Raw genomic sequence first — 17,698 nt, forward strand, 5'->3', positions numbered from 1 at the left:
GAATCGCAGCAAAGGCCAAGGATTTAGCTCAGTGGTTTCACCGCCTGCTGCGCAAATGCAAGGACCCAAGTTTGATTCCTGGTACCAGAAAACAAACAAACAAAAAACAATCCCAGCAAAGATGTTAAGAGACTCCATAGTTCAGGTGCAACTTTGGCTATACCTTTTTATTTGTTTTGGTACCAGGGATCGAACTCAGGTCTTTGTGCTTGCGCAGAGGCAGCGAAACCACTGAGGTAAATCCCCGCCCCTGGCTATACCTTTTTAGATTCTGTTCATTTAAGTGTTCTGAGCTGAAGTTCATGGCTGAAGTATTACTCTTAAGTATTTTGGAAAATCTGTACATAAAGTAAATATGACAAAATGTGCATTACTGACTAGAGCTGTTGGTTTTATGGGTGTTCTTTATGGGGTTTTGCTTTTTGCAGTGCTGGGGATAAACCCAAGTCCTCAGACTAGGCTGCCACTCTACCACTGGGCTGGTAGATGTATCCCTAACCCATTTTGGAAGGGTTTTTTTTAACTTTTCTGAACACTCGAACTTGTGTTTTGGTGTTTTTTTGGTACCGGGGATCAAACTCAGGTCCTTGCACTTATGCGGCAGGTGGTGAAACCACTGAGCTAAATCCCCAGCCTAAACTTGTGTTTTTTTGAGACAGGATCTTGCTTTATGATTCAGGCTGGCCTTGAACTTGAGATCAACCTGTTGTCAGCCTCCCAAATGCTGGGATCACAAGCTTGAGGCACCACGCATGGCCTGACCCTGACCACTGCATTGCCTGGGGACGTGTGGACACCACCAGGCTGCCCAGTGGCCTCAGTGGGATGATACCCCCTTCCCCAGGCTTCTCCCGCCCCGGAAACTCCCTCCCACCCAAGAGTGGGCCCCCATGCCCAGCAGCAGCACACGGCAGGCCAGGGCTCAATCTTTTATTTGACTCAGGTCGAGGCCAGCGCTGTGCGTACAGAAGGTGGGAGCCATGAACGCGGCAGCACGAAGACGTGTAAACAAAGATGAACACAAATGCCACTTCCGATGACTGGGGCAAACCAAGCGGGCCGGGCCACGTTCATAGCTCGGGTAAGTGCAAACAAACGGAATGTGAGGTGCAGCTAGGGGGAGGAGCCTGGAGCCGGAGCCCCGCCCAGGGGCCTGCAGGGTGGTACCAGGTTCTGCCCCTGTCCTGCTGCAGCCCCTCCCAGCTGTTCCGCCCCAAGGAGAGGCCCTAGTCCCAGGCGCAGGGCGCCAGCCCCAGCCTGGAAAAGGAGCCAGTTTCTCCTGCAGGTCCTGAAACCTGGAAGGGGCAGAACCTCCAAGTAAAGTGTTAAGGCAATAAATAAATCTTGCGGCTCCAGCAGAAACACTGTCAGAGACGCAGGTCTGCAGGGCCAGCAGAATCCCTGCAGCCATGGACAGGCGCAGGGCCTGGCTGCAGGGGCCTAGCCCCACCCTCCCGGAGAGCCTCTGTCCAGCTGCGAGCATCTGGGCCTCCCCGGGGTCCCTGGGACCCTCGATCCTGGGCTGTCAATGGTGGCACAGGTGACAGGGGCTGAGGGGCCTGGTCCCGGCCCCATCTCTGCCACCCAGGACGTCCAGGATCACAGGAGGGGTGGGCAGGGGCGGGGGACCCAGCGCCCCCACAACCTGTCTTTGGTGGCAGCACTGGGGAAGAGGAGGAATGACATTGTTTGGCAGGGGCAGGAATGTGGGGGGACAGAGCACCTCTGTCCCGGCCCGGGTGTCCCCCACCTGCAGTTAGCCACAGGATCTCCAGGGAGGCGGCCAGGGCGGGACAGGCAGACACCTGGACTCAGACACAGCTGCAGCTTCGAGGCGCTCTAGCTCGGACACTGTGACCTTCGCCACTGAGCCCTGCCCACCTGTCCTCAGTGCCTCTCTCCTAGCAGCCTGGCCCTTCCGGTCTGGACTGTCCCTTGCCCTCCTTCCTCACGACCTTCCTCTCCTGCTGCCCCCAGAACCACCGGGGGGCCCCAGCCTTGGGCTCCACCCTCTCTGGGAATGCTGCCCTCTGAGCCTTGGGAGGCCAATGACGGGGTGGGGCCCCTGCCCTTGGCCATCAGGGCCCTCGGGTGCCACCCAAAGGGAGCAGCAGCTTCTCTGCCGTCACCAGTGCTCGGGGGCCTGGGCAGCCAGCATCCCCTCCAGCCTGCGCCTGCCGCTACTGCAGCTCCGCCAGGGGCCCGTTCCCTCGGGGTAGTGCCCCATTCAGGCCGATGCTGCTGGCCAGCGGCGCCCCCAGGTAACCCAGCAGGATCTCACTGCGGCGCCGGGACAGCTGCAGGATGTCATCGGCCAGCGCGGGCACCGAGGTGTAGCGCACATTGTCCAGGTCGAACATGTCCCGCAGGTACTGCACGATCTGGTGCTGGGGACACAGGGCGGCAGTGGGCCCGGGTCCCCAAAGACATCCTGCAGAGCCCACGAAGTCCCCCTCCACCACCAGGACCCCACCTGCTCCCTCAGGACCCCAGTGCTGCCAGCACCTGGCTTCTGGGTGGGGACAGGGACGGGCAGGGAGAGGAGCGTGGCACCTTGTACCTTGAAGAAAGCACAGACTTCTGCGAGCTGGGGCTTGGGGCCGAGGAAACCGAAGGCCAGGACAGGGCTAACGTGCTCCGATACGGAGTAGAAGTGGGAGATGAAGCCGTCGGGCACCTGCGGCAGGGGGCGGCTCAGGGACAGGGCTGGGTCAGGAGGGGGGGTGACCCGGGCAGCCTGCTCTCCACATCTGCAGAAAGGGGTGATGGGGCCTGGTGGGTACAGCGAGGGGCACAGCAGCTGGCACCTGATGGGCAGCAGAGCCACAGGCAGAGGGGGCAACAGGTGGCCACTGCCCTCCCGCCCAGGATGTCCCTACGCCTCTGCTGGGTGCCTGGATGGTCCCCACGGCCTGGCTTCGGGGAGGGGCGGAGGGGACTTACACAAGGACAGTCGACACTATGGGGTGATAAAGGCCAAAGGGCCCCGCCCTCCAGCCCTCCAGGGCCCGGGCCCACTCACCATCAGGAGCCGCCTCTTGGCTTTCAGGACTGACCAGCACGCAGTGGCCAGGGCCTAAAGCAGAGAGGGGGACCCCACTCCATGAGAACAGCTGGGACCACCAGCCCCGACTGCCCCACCCAAGCAAGAGGTCGCCTGCCTCAGCCTGCTGAGATCACAGGCATGCGCCACCAAGCCTCAGCTTGTATTTTCCTGGTTCAAATTCAATGGCTATGTCAGCAGCTAGTGGGGTCAGAGCCAGCTCAGAAGGAGCAGCAGTGACCAAGTGAGCCCAGGCCGCAAGAAATGCCTGCTTTGTGGGTCTGATGGGCCTGGGGGAGCACTGGGTCGCCCTGGAAGGAGCCCTAGGGCGCAGCCCCAGACCTTGGGGAGCACTGCGGCCCTGCTGGGGACAGGGCGGCAGCCTACCGTCTCCTTGAAGCTGTCGGACAGCCAGCGGTTCCGCAGCACGGCGAGCACAGAGGATGGCGGGTTCTCCAGGTCCTCAAAAGCGTCCATGAGGATGAAGTCGAGCACGATGTCGAAGAAGCCCATGCATACCACCTGCAGGGCCAGCACAGAGGGCAGCTGGGGCCAGGACACGGGGTGGGCAGGAGCCACACACCCCAGCAGGCAACCCTCTCCCCACCCGGAGACCACAGCAGGGACCAACTCACCCCGCGGCCCTCCAGCTCCAGCCTCGTGGTGGCCCAGGTCTCAGGCCGTAGGGCGTAGCTCAGCATCTCCTCATAGCTCTCCAGGAAGCCCTTGGCACTCTGCGGGGAGAAGCGCAGTGGGTCGGGGAGAGGCTGCGAGGCCCAGCTGCACAGTCCACAGGGCCAAGCTGGCGGTGCCTGGGGACCTGCCAGGGCAGGGCTGGGGCCTCGCTGGAAGCAGCAGCCAGTGGGAAAACAAGAGTAGGCAGGGTCCTGCCGCCTGCAGTGCACTTCACTGGGGACTGGGCGGGCCGCCTCCCCAAGTGTGCCACAGCCTCCAGCTTGGCCTAGCTGCACAGGGACAGGGCTGATGTGCAGGCAGCTGAGTGTCCAAACCGCCATGGCCAGGGCCTCAGGGGCGACAGGGGAGAAGCCACAGCCTGCCCTCCTGAGGCAGCGCTAGGGAAGCTGATGGACGAGAATCCATAACGCACTTGGCCCAGGCACCAAAGCTTCTGATCCCCAATGAGTGAGGCTACTGCAGGGCCTCATAATACAATCGGCTGGCAGGCATGGGGGTGCATGCCTGTAGGACCAATGCTCGGGAGGCTAAGGCGGGAGGCTCACTATTATGGCTAAGCCAGCCTGCAGTACATAGTGAGACTTTGTCTCAAAACAAATAAGCCAAACCAAACAAATACAATTTGCTGCTGTGGATCTATCTGTACTTAGGGACAGAGAGTACATGACGAGGTCTGCTCTAAGCAGGAATGAGCTCATTTAGCTCCTTGCGTCCCATCAGGGACTTAGGCCCACCTCACAGACAGAAACCCCAAGGCTTTGGTTCACTTTTTTTTTTTTTTTCTTTTTTTCGTGCAGGGGATCAAACTCGGGACCTTGCGCTTGCAAGGCCGGCGCCGGAACCACTGAGCTAAATTCCCGGGACCCAAGGCTTTGGGAGATTAGCGACGTGCCCAAGAACCAAGCAGGATGAGGCTGTGTCCGAACAGGGAGCAGGGACAGGCTGATGACATAAGAACACAGTGTGGCCAGGTATGGTGGTGCAGGCCTGGAGTCCCAACTACTCAGGAGGCTGAGGCAGGGGGATGGCATTCAAGGCCAGCCTTGGCAACTTGGCAAGATCCTTTTTCAGAGTATAATAGAAAGAGCTGGAGACGTAGCTCAGTGGTACAGGGCTTGTCTAGAATGCTGGGGCGGCCCCGTGCCATCACTTCCTGTCTCTGAGCCTCAGTTTCCTTCTCTGTAAACGACAGATCACAGATGACATGATTTTTTTTTTTTGGTACCGGGGATCGAACTTGGGACGTTGCACTTGCAAGGCAGGCGCTCGAACCACTGAGCTAAATCCCTAGCCCACAACATGATTATTGACACTGACAGCTGTAAGGCTCCCGTGGCAGTTTTGGGTTTTGGGGATTTTTTGTTACTGAGGACAGAACCTGATGTCGCATGGGGGAGAAGTGAAGAGTGTGCCAGCATAGAGGAATAGCACACGGAGGGACACCAGGCAGGGCTCTGGTGCCCGGAAGCCCCGTCCTCCTGTCTGGGGCCGGCACAGCGGCCCCAGAGGCAGTGAGGGACAGAGCTCAGGTTGCTCACTGGGCAGCAGAACCAGGAGGGTCTCAGGCAGGCAGAGGATGAGGGCAGATAAGAGCTTCATAATCATCTCCAGCATGCAGGGGGCAGGCTTTAGGAGAGGCCTGTTTGAAAGCTCTGCTCCTGAGCAGGGCGTGGTGGCGCATGCCTGTGATCCCAGAACTCAGGAGGCTGAGGCAGAAGGATCACTGCCAGTTTGAGGCCAGCCTAGGCTACATAGTGAGACACTATCTCAAAATAAGCAAACAAAAAAAGCTCTGCTCCAATCCATTAAAACACAAGTGGCTGATAAACATGAAAAACTATACAGCCTCAGCCGTAACCAACAAGCAGAAGGAAACAGATAAAATAATAAAGATTTAAAGATTACTATTATCGTCATGGGGCAAGACACGGGGAAACCCTCTCTCGTGCAGGTAGGGCAGGGTCAAGGCCTGTCCGAGGGCAAAGTGGCAAGACCTGCCGGCCTGCGACATGTCCATCGTGGCCCGAGACACTGCAGGGGGATGACTGAGCAGTGCCCCCTGGTGTGTGAAAAGCAGATGCCACCCGAAGATCCCATGAGGGACCCAGACCCACACAATGGTGCACGATGCAACCAGCGACAGCATCCCCGCCATGCTGGGAAGGGGACTGCCTACTCTTCTGCCCAAGGGGCCAGGATGCAGGCCAGCGGGAGGGCACAGGGTGGGAAACGGGATGCAGTGTCCAGGGCTCATGGTGCCCCCTGGGCAGCAGGAGGCATGCATGCCAGGTGGGTTCCTGCAGCCGGTACCAACGGGCAACCTTCTGCAGCCCATATTTTACAACTGGTGAAGTTTGTACAACTGTGCTATGGTGGAATCTAAAATTAAACAGTAATGCAGAGCACAGATTTTCAAAACTGGCACAGGGAAATAAACCTCAACCTGGAAGGTGTGGTGCCACAAGCCTGTTATCCTAGCATGGTGGGAGGCTGAGACAGGAGGATTCCAAGTTCCAGCCTACGCTGGACAACATAGTGAATGGTAAGACCCTGTCTCAAAATAAAAAATTATTGCCTGGGTCTGTAGCCTAGGGATAGATGCCCCAGCACCACAAAATGAAACAAAACAAAACAAAACAAAACCTGGGCCCTCTTCCCATCCCCCCACGGCCACAGTAGAAAGACAAACCTCCTTTGCTTGACTTTAAATATTTTTTTCAAACAACAAAAACCCGGAACTGAATACAAATGTGAGAAACAAGGATATGGAGAGGAAAAGCTGAGTCCAGTTCCTGCCCGGTACCTTCTCAGCCTTCGTCATCAGCCCCATCACCATCTGCCGGCCGACTTCCCCAAAGAAGAGCTGGTTCCCTGGGTCCTCCAGAAGGCCCTGGGGGGGCGCAACGAGAGGGAGGGACGACAAGGGACAGGTGATGCCACAAATCAGCTGGCCAGCCGGCCTGTTCCTCCCCCTGGCCCCACCCCAGGAGGCCACACCCACCTCAAAGGCCTGCCGGACGCAGTGTAGCTTGGCCAGGAAGTCCTGGTCACTGTAGCAGCCCAGCAGCTCAGTCCTGGGGCAGGGTGGGGAGGCGGACAGCGTCACACCATGGCCCAGTTGCCCTTTATCCAAATCTTCACGGCTTCAACCAGAGCTTTCTATCATTTCTGATCAGTGGGCATTTTTGGTTTTGAGATGGGGTCTTGCTAAGTTATCCAGCTTGGTCTTGAGCTTGAGATCCTCCTGGTTCAGCCTCCCAAACCACTGACATTATAGGCATGCCCTAGCATGCCAGGCAATCAGTGAGTTTTTAAACACATTAAACTTGTAAGCCACGATCAGAAAACCAAGCTGTTTCATTGCTTCGGAAACGTTCACGTAGGACACTGAGACAGCTGCAGAGGACCACAGGTAAGGCCGTCAAGGCCGCAGGACACAGCGGCGGAAGCTGGAGAGCCCGGCCTGTCCTCCCGTGGCCTCCTTCCTGACCCCCGCCACAAAGGGTTGCATCAGGGCAGGGCTTGGGAGCTCGGCCACTCTGGTGCTGTGGCCGGGCCCTCTGAGGCCTGGGATGGCAGAAGCCATTATGTGACTGATGCTACACGCCTGTCACTGTGATCCTGACCACGGGACCTGCCTGTCTCGGGTCTCCGCCCCTGCCCAACACCTGGCCCTGCGTGCCTCACCTGAGGGTCCGGCAGGGCACCCTGCCCTCCTTGGCCAGCTGCAGGGCCTCCTCGTAGGCTGCGGCGGGCCTGGAGAGGGGCACCAGGTAGTCTCCCACCTGCAGGGACTCAAAGAGCTGGGCAGGGTGCACAGGAAGGCAGGAGGTGAGTGGCCCCCTTGGGGCAGGGACCCACAGGTGGCCCGGGACCCTGTCTGCCATGCCGTTTCATGGGGACCCAGAGGGTCAAGTCCAGCGCTGGCCCCCAGCATCTTCTCCCACTGAATGGACACGGGCTCTGTCCTGTCCCAGGCAAAGGCACCACCTGACAACGTGGCCACGGCAGGCGACTAAAGCCAAGCACAGGCCGGATGGTCTAGAGAAGGGAAGGGACAGCATGGGCTGAGGCCTCAGGGCCGGGACCTCGCCATCACCACGGGGCTGCAAGCTCCGGCTTCCTAGGCTTCCCTCGTAGCAAAGTTACCGCATCCCCAGGAAGCAGCGCTTGGTTTCCGCCAAGCTCTGCCCCAAGCCACTGCCCTGCCCAGCGCCCAACCCGAGTCACCTCGGTGGCGGAGAAAAAGGAGTCCTCGGAGGTCAGGCTGTCCTCGTCGTCAGCCCGCAGACGTAGCGAGCCCTCGGTCAGGGGCAGCATGAGCGTCCTCTCTGCAAGAGCGGGACACGGGGGCTGAGACCAGCTCGGCCCCAGCCCAGGCAGCAGGCTCTGCATGGACTCGGGGCTCCCTCCCGGCCACAAGTCCCCCGCTCGGTCCTCGGCGCACTGGGCGTGGGCGCTGGTGCTGAGGTTGTGCCTGGGCCACGCCACCGCCCTCCATGTCGGCTAAAGTCAGCCTTGGGAGCCCACAGGCCGCGAGCCCTGTACTCCTCTCCCTGCCTGGGCCGCGTAGGAAAGGCCGGTGGGTGGCTCAGCAGAGGCCTCAGCCCCTAGTCACACAGGAAGCCCAGGCGCAGGACCCTCGGCAGGCCACGCCACGGAGGCCACGTGAGTGCACAGCCTCTGGGACCCCACATCCCCGCTGCAGTCCAGCAGGGGTCTAGTGCACCAGGTTGCCGCTGTGGGGCCGTCCTCCCTGGGATGTGCTGTCCCTCTGCCTCCGAGGGGCACCTAAAGGGCTTTCTGTGGTCCCCAGGCCTGCTCTGGGCCACTGCCACACAAGCCACGCCGTCTACACTGAGAGCCAGGCCTGCTCCTGCTCACCAAGCCCATGCCTCAGTTTCCCGATCCGTACCACCAGACACCAGGCGGCACAGGGCCCAAGGCCATTGACCCCCTAGCACTGTGGCTCACCCAGGTCGAGCAGCACGCTGTCTGCGGGAAAGGTGGAGCCGAACTCCTCCTGCAGGTGGTAGGCGCGGTGCAGCAGTACCTCCAGCTTCTCTGCAAACTCCCTCCGCTGTGACTCTGGCTGTGGGTGACACAGGAAGGGACAGCACAGGCCATGACCTGCACCCAGTGGAGCACCGGGAGGCTTGGCCACGAGCAGCCACAAGTGGTGACGCACAGCCAGGCCCCACCCAGACGCTACGGGAGCACGGCACACGCAGCACCACTGCCACTGCTACCGAGGGGACAGAAACTATCTCAGCAGGCTTTCCTGTGGATCCCACAGTGAGATGGTCAGACCGGGGACAGAGGTATAGTATCACAATTAATTTCGACCATTTGTCTTTTTTTTTTTTTTTTTTGATGGTACTGGGGTTTGAACCAAGGGCCTGTGCACTGAGCGGTATCTCCCAGGGCCTCCCACCTGCTAGGCAAGTGTTCTGCCCCAGAGCCCTTGATTACATACTTTCGAGCACAAAACATTTTCATTGTGTTTCATTCAAAACTGCCAAGGAGAACACAAAAGATTGCTCTAAGAGGGTGAGGCAGGAGGATCTCCGTGAGTCTGACCAACATAGCCAGACTCTGTCTCAAAAAAAGGGGTTCCTCACAAAGGGATGAGGCACAGATTTTACTGGCCATAGAGGCCACAGGTCTCACACCCACAAGGGGCCAGGGGCGAGCAGTGGTCCTGTGTCCTGTCCAGAGTGCGTGCTGCTGGAGGCTGAGGGCTTTCACCCCACAAAGCAACCTCCGAGTCTGGATGCATGCGCCGACCTGCGGCATCTGCGGTTTTCACTGCTCTATGATGAATATCGAATTGCTTTCACAGGATGGGGATAATGGCGTTCCACCATCTCAGGGTGTAGTCTTAGCACTAACTTGTGAAACCCTCCCCTTCCCAACAGGCAGCACGGGAAGTCCCCGCTCACCCCAGCCCTGCCTGGCAGGGCACACTGCAGGTGGCCTCCTGCCTACCCTGCTGGTGCCCTGCCCGCCTCCACCCCAGCTGGCTCCAACTCCCTTCTGGTGCTGTTTCATTTCCAGGCTGGGCCCAGCTGAGCCCCATGTCGCCATGCTGCTCCCCAGCAGGGGTCTCTTCTGACCATGCTCCTGGGCGCTCTGGGTTTGCTTTTTCTTTCTGGTACTCGGGACCTTGCGGTTGTGAGGCAGGTGGCAGAACCACTGAGCTAAGTCCCCGGCCCTGGGTTTGCTTTTTATTTTTGCCAGGACAGAAAGGGCATGAAGGATAAAACCAAAGCAACCCATAGTATTACTACCTACATGAGGCCCTGCCATAAGCATGTGCTCAAAATTATAAAAATTAAAGAGAAGCCGCACGTGGTGGTGCACACCTGTAATCCCAGCACTCGAGAGGCTGAGGCAGGAGGATCACTGAGTTCAAGGCCAGCCTGGGCTATTCGGTGAGACCCTGTCTCAAAAAAAAAGTTTAATTTTGGCCTTATGTTTATTTTTGTTTCTTGATACTGAAATAATAAATGCTCATTATAGGAAACTTGGAAAAAGAAAAGAAAAAACAAAAGCCTTGTGATGCAATCACCGCGCATAGAGGCCCGTTTCCTCCCAGGCTTCTGCCAATGCCCACTTTTCCTTCCCAGCGCTGGATACGGGTCTGACTGTCCTCACGGGTCCACGTCTGAGCAATACAAAGCTACTCTGCTCTACATGGAGAAACTTCATCTAAGCTGAGTGCTGCCCACGTGGATGGGATACTGTGGGTCAGGAAGGAGCGGCCGGGCGGCTAACAGAAGGCAGAATTGGGCATGGTGGCGCACATGTGTAGTCCCAGCATTCAGGAGGCTGAGGCAGGAAGATCGCCTCAGGTTCAGGGCCAGCCTGGACTACATTTGAGACCACCCTATCTCAAAAAACCAGAAAAGGCAAATACCCGAAGGTGGGCAATGAGCCTGCCTCTCTTCTGCTCTGCTAACCCCCCACAGGGCTGGGAGACAGCAGACTCTGGTGAAGCGCCCACCTCTGACGGCGCCTCGGAGGCCGGCTCCACGTGCCGCAGGGGGTCCCCAGGTGCAGGGGTGCCGCCACTGTCTCCACGCTGGCCCACGCTCAGTGCCTGCTCCCACTTCTGCAGCGCCTCCTCAAACAGCTCCATGCCTGGGCACAGGAGCAGAAGCGCAGAGTGGGCAGGAGGCCGCCGGGGACCGGCTTGGTCTGCTTCAGGGGCTCCATTCGGAGCAGATGTGTCCTGGACGGGCTTGGGGCGGGCCAGGCCAGGGGAGGGCAGGGCAGGGCAGGGCAGGGCAGCGCCCACCGCACCTTGCACATAGAGGCTCTCGGCACTCCCTTCGGTGGCGGGCACGGACTCCTCCATCCCACGGGCTTCCCACTGTCCGGAGCACGCGGCCGTGGGGCTGGATGAGTTCACCGCCATCATCTGGGGGCCAGGACAAGGGCAACGAGCGAGGCGTCGCCGCCGCTCTGCGGAAGCCCTCTGGGCCCACCCCGCAGCCCAGCCACGCACCAGCACCACACAGCCTCCCCCGGGGCCCCGCGCTCCCAGCAGCCTGGATCCAGACTCAGGCGCCTCCCCAGTGGGAGGGTACAGGGAGCCGGGCCGTCCCCAGGGTGGCAGTCACCGGTGACACCACCCCAGGCCTGGCATTGGCAGCCCTGCTCCGCTGGTCAGACTGGGATGACAGAGAGCGCCTGTCACCATGCACCCAGCCACCATCCCTGGCAAGAGGACAGACCCCTCTGCCGCTCACCCCATGACCCCGTGTGGTGCCAGCCTAGGGCCACGTGTGGCGCCTGCTAGTGGAGCAAAAGATCCCGGCCTCGCCAGGAGAAAAGGGCCTCTCTGCCCTGTTTGTCTCCAGGTCCCCAGCAGCCCCAGCCCCTGTCCGCTGGCAGGGCTCCCAGCTGCTCACCGAGGTCAGGCTGTGAGAGGAACCCGAGTGCTTGCTGGGTTCAATGGAGGAGATGCCGCTGAGGGTGTCATTGCTCTTGCTGCTGGGGCTCTGCACCCTCCGGCTGGAGTAGCCTGTGGGGAGGAGGTGGTCACGTTGCTGCCCCCACTGGGACCCAGCCATCCTGCTCCTCTGGAAGCTCACTGCCCTCCTAAGTCGGGTCACAGGGCACCGAGTCCACGCACAGGCAGAGGAACACAGGGCCCCTCCTGCCATCCTGCTGCCTGCCACATGGCTGTCACCCGGCACAGGGCCAGGCCCACATCTGCTGGGAAGAGCTGAAAATCAGCCCAGCCGCCTCCCTGCCTCATCAGTTTTCCTGTGTTGCTGACTAACTGAGGTTGCTCCTCTTTCCAAAAGGGATCGAGACGACTTTTTAAAATATATAATTGGGAAGCTGAGGCCGGAGGATTATAAATTTAAGCACAGGGCCGGGGATTTAGCTCAATGGTTCTGCCGCCTGCCCCACAAGGGCAAGGTCCTGAGTTCGATCTCCCTGTACCAAAAACAAAAACAAAAAAGATTCCAACTTCCTTAGTGCCGGGGGTTTAGCTCAGTGGTTTTGCTGCCTGCTGTGCAAGCACAAAGTCCTGAGTTTGATTCCAGTACCAAAAAAAAAAAAGTTTGAACCCAGCCTAAGCAATTTAGAAACTTTGAGTGAGCCTGTCTCAAAATAAAAAGTAAAAGCCCTGGCAGCTGGGCATACACCTGTGATCCCAGCACTTGGGAGGCTGAGGCAGGAGGATTGCCTTGAGTTCGAGGCCAGCCTGGACTGCATAGTGAGATCCTGTCTCAAAAGCCCAGGAAGGGCCAGGGATTTAGCTCAGTGGCTTCACCGCCTGCTGCGCAAGCGCAGGGACCTGAGTTCGATCCCTGGTACCAAAAAAAATAAAAAAATAAAAGAACCTATTAGGGCCGGGGATTTAGCTCAGTGGTTCCGCTGCCTGCCTTGCAAACGCAAGGACCCAAGTTCAATCCCCGGTACCAAAAAAAAAAAAAAAAAAAAAAGCCCAGGAAGATTTTTTTTAAGTGAGAAAAGTGGGGACTGGGGCGGGGGTTGGGGAGAGCTGGGCTTGGCATCACAAGGTCCTGGGTAAAGGAGAGCAGGAAACAGAAGAGGTGAAGGTGAAACAGGAGACAGCACAGTGGCACAGTGCAGGCAGGTGAGAGGCAGGGTGCCCAGGGCTCCAGGCTGCCCGGGGCTACTGTGAGGTAGACGAGGCCACCTTCAGAAACACATCTCAGGGTCTAAAGACCTCTTTTTACAACTATGAAGATAAAGCTTCCTTTGCAATGACAGTTCATCATTTTCCCAGGGGACTTGCTTCCATTTTGTTTTAGGTTTTTGTTTTAGCTGGGTTTTTTTTGCACTGGAGATTGAACACCAGACCTTGCGCTTGAGAGGTAAGCAGCGGGACCACTGAGCTACATCCCCGGCCCTGGTTTTAGTTTTTTTGTTTGTTTGTTTGTTTTTGGTACCAGGGATCGAACTCTGTTCCTTGTGCTTTCGAGGCAGGCAGTGGAACCACTGAGCTAAATCCCCAGCCCCCTGGTTTTAGTTTTTTGAGACAGGGTCTCGCTGTGTAGTCCAGGCTGGCCTCGAACTCAAGGCAATCCTCCTGTCTCAGCTTCTCAAGTGCTAGGATCACAGGTGTGCACCACGACACCCAGCCGAGACTTGCTGCTTAAAATAGGTTTCTCCCACGATGATGAGTGCCTGGGAGAACTCCCTGCCTTGGAAAGAGATCAATACGACACTCAGCGTGGGAAACAGCGGTGGCACAAGATGAAGAGGGCAGTGAAAGTTTTCCAAAACCACAGCCCCAGCCACAAGACAGGTTAGCACTGCCAGGGATGGGGGCAGAGAAACAGGGTAAGGATGAAAGGACACGAGGAGACTGGGGACACACAACAGTGACTCTTGATCGTATGACTGTGTGTCAAAGCTCAGAAATGAGCCAGAGAATGGTGCACACGTGTAATCTCAGCACTCCAGGAGGCCGAGTCAGGAGGACTGCAAATTGAAGCCCAGCCTGGGCAACTCAGCGAGAACTTACCTCAAAAAAAAAACAAAAACCAAACCCAAGGCCAGGGATTTAGCTCAGTGGTTCTGCCGCCTGCCTCAGAAGCGCAAGGTCCTGAGTTCCATCCCTGGTACCAAAAAACAAAAAAAAAACCCCCAAAAGGCCCCAAAACAAAAAAACAGGCTGGGGATGTAGCTCCGAGTGAAGGCCCTGGTTCCATCCCCTGTACTGGAAATAAAGAAGAAACAAGCTTGCTCTGTGCCACATGCTCCGCAAGGGGCCTCAGACCTGAGCAGCTGCACAACCTGCACCACTGACACGACCCTTGCGACGCTGGAGGAAGAGGTCCCCAGTCATCCGCCTCACAGCGAGGGGAGCCGGGTGCGAGATGGGGGTGCACACTACCTTTCTTCACCGAGGGCACCTTCCGGGCCATGAGGAAGGGCAGAGGCACCGTGCCCAGCTGCTCGCTGCCCACCTCAGGCCCCACCTGCTTCTTCCTCCGCCGGCGCCTCTTCAGCTGGTGGGCAGCCAGGGCCAAGGCCACGGTCCCCAGGGCGGTGGCAAAGAGGACTTTGCGCAGGCCTGGCGTCAGACGAAGCTGTGAGAATGCAGACTGGGGAGAGAGAGGGGCTGGGTTGTGTCGTGGCCGGGGGGGGGGGGGGGCGGGGGGGGGGATGAGCGACAGGCAGCCACCACCTGCCGGGCCGGGCCCCGCCTCTCTGCAGCAGGGACCACAGACAGAGTCAAGAGGGCCGGGCCAGGGGTGCGGTCTGAGGCCCAGGAGGCATCCTGGTTGCCGTGAGCCCCATGGTCATGGCTGTGTGCCAGGCTCCGCACCAGGCCTTGGCCTGGCACCTGCTGGAGCCCCATCACTTTTCAGATGGGGAAACTGAGGCCAACACACATGCTCAGGGTGACAGAGATGCAGAACTAGAATCCAGTGCTTGAAGACAGTGACATTCACTCCATTGGGCCGCTTGGTCAGACGCTCCACACACCCCCTCACCTGCTGCCCTGGAGCCCTGGGGTGGAAGCGTCACCCAGGACAGAGCTGGAGGAAGCGTGGAGCCCCAGCCAGACCCGAACCCCGAGGCTGTCAGGGACATAACACTGATCCCTTCTCCAGACAGATAAGTGGGGTTGGGACTTACAGAGCCTTGGGCGAAGACTGGACCTAACCCGGGCCTTCTTCCTCTGCTCTAAGAAGACACCAGTTGTGTGGGATGCACAGATGAGGGGAGGAGGGCCCTGGTCACCCAAATGCGGGGGGCCCCAGGCTGAGCAGCTCAGGGCTTCACACTGTGCAGGGGAAAGGGCAGGACCTCAACCCGCCCTGGTCCTCACCTGCCCGAAGGTGGTATACAAGAACACGGGGATCTCGGCCACAGTCATGGCCAGCGCCTGGATCATGGACATGCCCTCGGTCCGCCGGAACGCCATGGCAGGGTGGGCACCCGGGCCAGAGCCTGCGGGACCAGGGGCTCCCAAGTAGGACGTCTTCAGCTGGTGGCTAGCCAGGTCCTGGGCACCATCCACACCTCAGCAGGACAGGGACACGCATACCAGAGGGTCCCTCCACAGGGCTGAGGGACAGAACCAATTCAGACATGAGAACATTCACACATGGGTCAAAATGATCAAGTTGTAGGGCCGGGGATTTAGCTCAATGGTTCCACCATCTGCCTCGCAAGCGGAAGGACCTGAATTCGATCCCCGGTACCAAAAAAAAAAAAAAAACCAAAATGATCAAGTTGTGATACGCACGCACACCAATCCCCCAAAACATATGTAAATGTGAACACACACCAATACGAAAGCGAATAACCACAGAGAGATGCACAGAGTGCTTGTGGAGCCCGAGGACACAGTAAGGGCAGCATCTGGACACTGTCAGCGGGCAGGCACCCAGATGCCAACAGACCCTGTCCCCACCTTGATCCCTGAGAGAGGAAGACAGCAGCCCAGGCGCACTGGCCTGAGAGGCTCCAGGGTCCGGGCTATGCACACCTCCTTCATAGCGGGGAATTCTGGTACTGTTAGCCTCTTTAAACTCACAGGCCGGGTGCTAAACAAAATTGCAGGCCCCAGACTGGAAATCAGGACATCTTTCTCCCTTCCCAAGAAGCCAAGTGCGGCTCACTCCCTATGGACCATACCATGAAGAACAGCGGCTCTGGCCCTAGAGGGCAGCCACTGTGGGGGCCACTTCGTGTATTTGTACAGAGTCCTTTCACCAAAGCATCACAGTTCGGGGACACAGGTGTGGCCCACCCCGCCCCGCCCCACCTCCCTCCACCTTCCAGTGAGGAAACTGAATCTCAGGGAGGCTGAGTCTGGAGTCCAAGGCTGCAAGGCCGATACTGATGATACTGATGAAGCAGGTGAATCAAGGTCTCGTAGTCTAGACTGCTCGATGCAAACCTTCCGGCTACATCTGACATGCAGCAGGAAGTGCAAACCCAGCAGAACCACAGAGACAAGGGCAGCTTTTCCAGGACCTTCTGAGAAGCCCCCAGGGTACCGAGAAACACCAGCACCCAGCCCAAGGATGCCTTCAAGGTCGCCAAGGACCTCAAGAGGAAGGAACACACAGGCCAGGGAGACCCTGTCTTCTGGGAAGACGGCCAAAACATAGGGCCAGCTTATCCCAGTGTGTGGGAAGGCCGATCAGCCCGTGCTGGGCTGGGAGTGAGGCAGGGTAATTAATGTTCTAGGACAAAACCTGACACACTGTCACCCTGCCAGGTGGCTTCGAGCATTGAGCTGTGACCCTGTGATTTCCAGTGTCGGGCCACTGTAAGGCCCTCCACCGTCACCCAGCCCAAGGGCCTGGGAGGGGGTACAATAAGACCCTTGGGGGCCAAGTGCTGTTCTCTCCCAGGCCAGGTCCGCAGCAGGCGCTCTGCTGAGGGCTTGGAGTTCGGTCACTCACAGAACCCTCGAGGACAGAGAGACCGAGGTTCTGGAGGACAGCAACCTCACCAAGATTGCTCCGGTGCCCCCAGCTTAGGGAGCTGGGGATCCCACAGCTGCAGGGGTGCTTCCTAGCCAGTGCTTTCTACAACTGCCATCCCTTATCTGTACCACACGTGAAGGCCTGCAGAAGTCGGCACAGTCGTATATCCCAGGAATCCAAGAACCAGGCAGGTGCTGACGGGACTGAAGCCAGGTACCCTCTTCTAGAGAAGGAAACCGCGCTGGTCTTCCAGCCCCACTTCACTGCAAGGAGGGAAGGGGTCCGTCCCCCGGGCGCAACCCACGCCCGAAGCGGGGAGGCTCCAAGGTGCAAACCTCTTTCCCGCATGAAAAGCCCACTGCGATCCCCCCGCCGGGAGACACTTTTGATGCCCAGAAAAGCCTGGCCACCTGGACAGTTGCCTCCCGAGCTCCAGGCTTGGGCGGGCACCTCCTCCGGCCGCCTCCTCTCTGAACGCTCCCTGCCTGGGCGCCGCCTCGGCCCCGCAGCCCCGCCACCTGCGATTCCCCGTGGACTCCGCGGCCAGCCCTGCGCCGCGTCCCGAGCCCCTCGGTCCTCAGCACGGTCCCGACTGCCAGGACTTGTTCTTCCACCCCAGGCTCCGTGCGCGGCCCGGCTCAGCCCGTCCTCTCTGGCCCCGACCCCCGGGAGCCCTTGAGGTCGCCCGTGCCCCGCCGCGCTGCCCGGCCGGGTGCCCGCTGCTTCTAGCTGGGGCATTTTCCCCGGCCGCCTCGGCCCAGACACCTGTGCCCACCTCGTCCTCTGCACAGGCCCGGCCCCCGCCCGCCCGGGCCTCAGTCGCGGGCCCCGCCACGCTGTCTCGCGGGCCCCGCCACGCTGTCCGGCGGGCTCACCCCTACCGCCACTTGCTCACCCGCGAGCCCATCGCTCCGCGCGGAAGGGCAGCGTCTCCTTCCCCGCCGGCCGCGCAACCAAACCCACGCTGCCAGAGGGCGTGGCCTCGCGCCAGCCCAATCCAGCTCTAGCCAATGAACGTCGC

At 59.2% G+C, this 17,698-nt stretch overlaps 1 protein-coding gene across 2 annotated transcripts; it reads right to left on the reverse strand.

The window, feature by feature from the left end:
• Nucleotides 1-916: 916 nt before the first annotated feature.
• On the reverse strand, nucleotides 917-17,698 carry Miga2 (mitoguardin 2). 2 transcript variants are annotated; one of them, XR_015439730.1, is made up of 16 exons: nucleotides 17,573-17,698; nucleotides 15,066-15,304; nucleotides 14,124-14,334; nucleotides 11,656-11,768; nucleotides 11,045-11,162; nucleotides 10,746-10,882; nucleotides 8,714-8,831; nucleotides 7,970-8,070; nucleotides 7,427-7,542; nucleotides 6,741-6,813; nucleotides 6,543-6,629; nucleotides 3,679-3,777; nucleotides 3,431-3,565; nucleotides 3,023-3,076; nucleotides 2,561-2,750; nucleotides 917-2,387 (listed from the first exon to the last, which is right to left on the reverse strand). XR_015439730.1 is itself a non-coding variant. In XM_004849154.4 (16 exons), the coding sequence occupies exons 2-16, from the start codon at nucleotides 15,159-15,161 to the stop codon at nucleotides 2,181-2,183; spliced, it is 1,782 nt and encodes a 593-aa protein (XP_004849211.1). In that variant the 5' UTR covers nucleotides 15,162-15,304; nucleotides 17,573-17,698; the 3' UTR covers nucleotides 917-2,180. The 2 variants fall into 2 exon arrangements, 1 of the variants encoding a protein (XP_004849211.1); XM_004849154.4 differs by having other exon boundaries at nucleotides 2,561-2,677.

Source organism: Heterocephalus glaber, unplaced genomic scaffold (genome assembly GCF_053883595.1).
Source record: "Heterocephalus glaber isolate CG9 unplaced genomic scaffold, H.glaber_assembly_v1.0 deba00001479, whole genome shotgun sequence".
Taxonomy (NCBI): domain Eukaryota; kingdom Metazoa; phylum Chordata; class Mammalia; order Rodentia; family Bathyergidae; genus Heterocephalus; species Heterocephalus glaber.

Excerpts from the sequence above, each read along its gene's own strand:
- Miga2 (XM_004849154.4), bottom strand. The coding sequence starts at position 15,161 with ATGGCGTTCCGGCGGACCGAGGGCATGTCCATGATCCAGGCGCTGGCC. Across the intron at positions 8,832-10,745 it reads CCTCCGAGGCGCCGTCAGAG|CCAGAGTCACAGCGGAGGGA; the intron begins GTGGGCGCTTCA and ends TGTCACCCACAG. Across the intron at positions 3,566-3,678 it reads TGGAGCTGGAGGGCCGCGGG|GTGGTATGCATGGGCTTCTT; the intron begins GTGAGTTGGTCC and ends CTGGCCCTGCAG.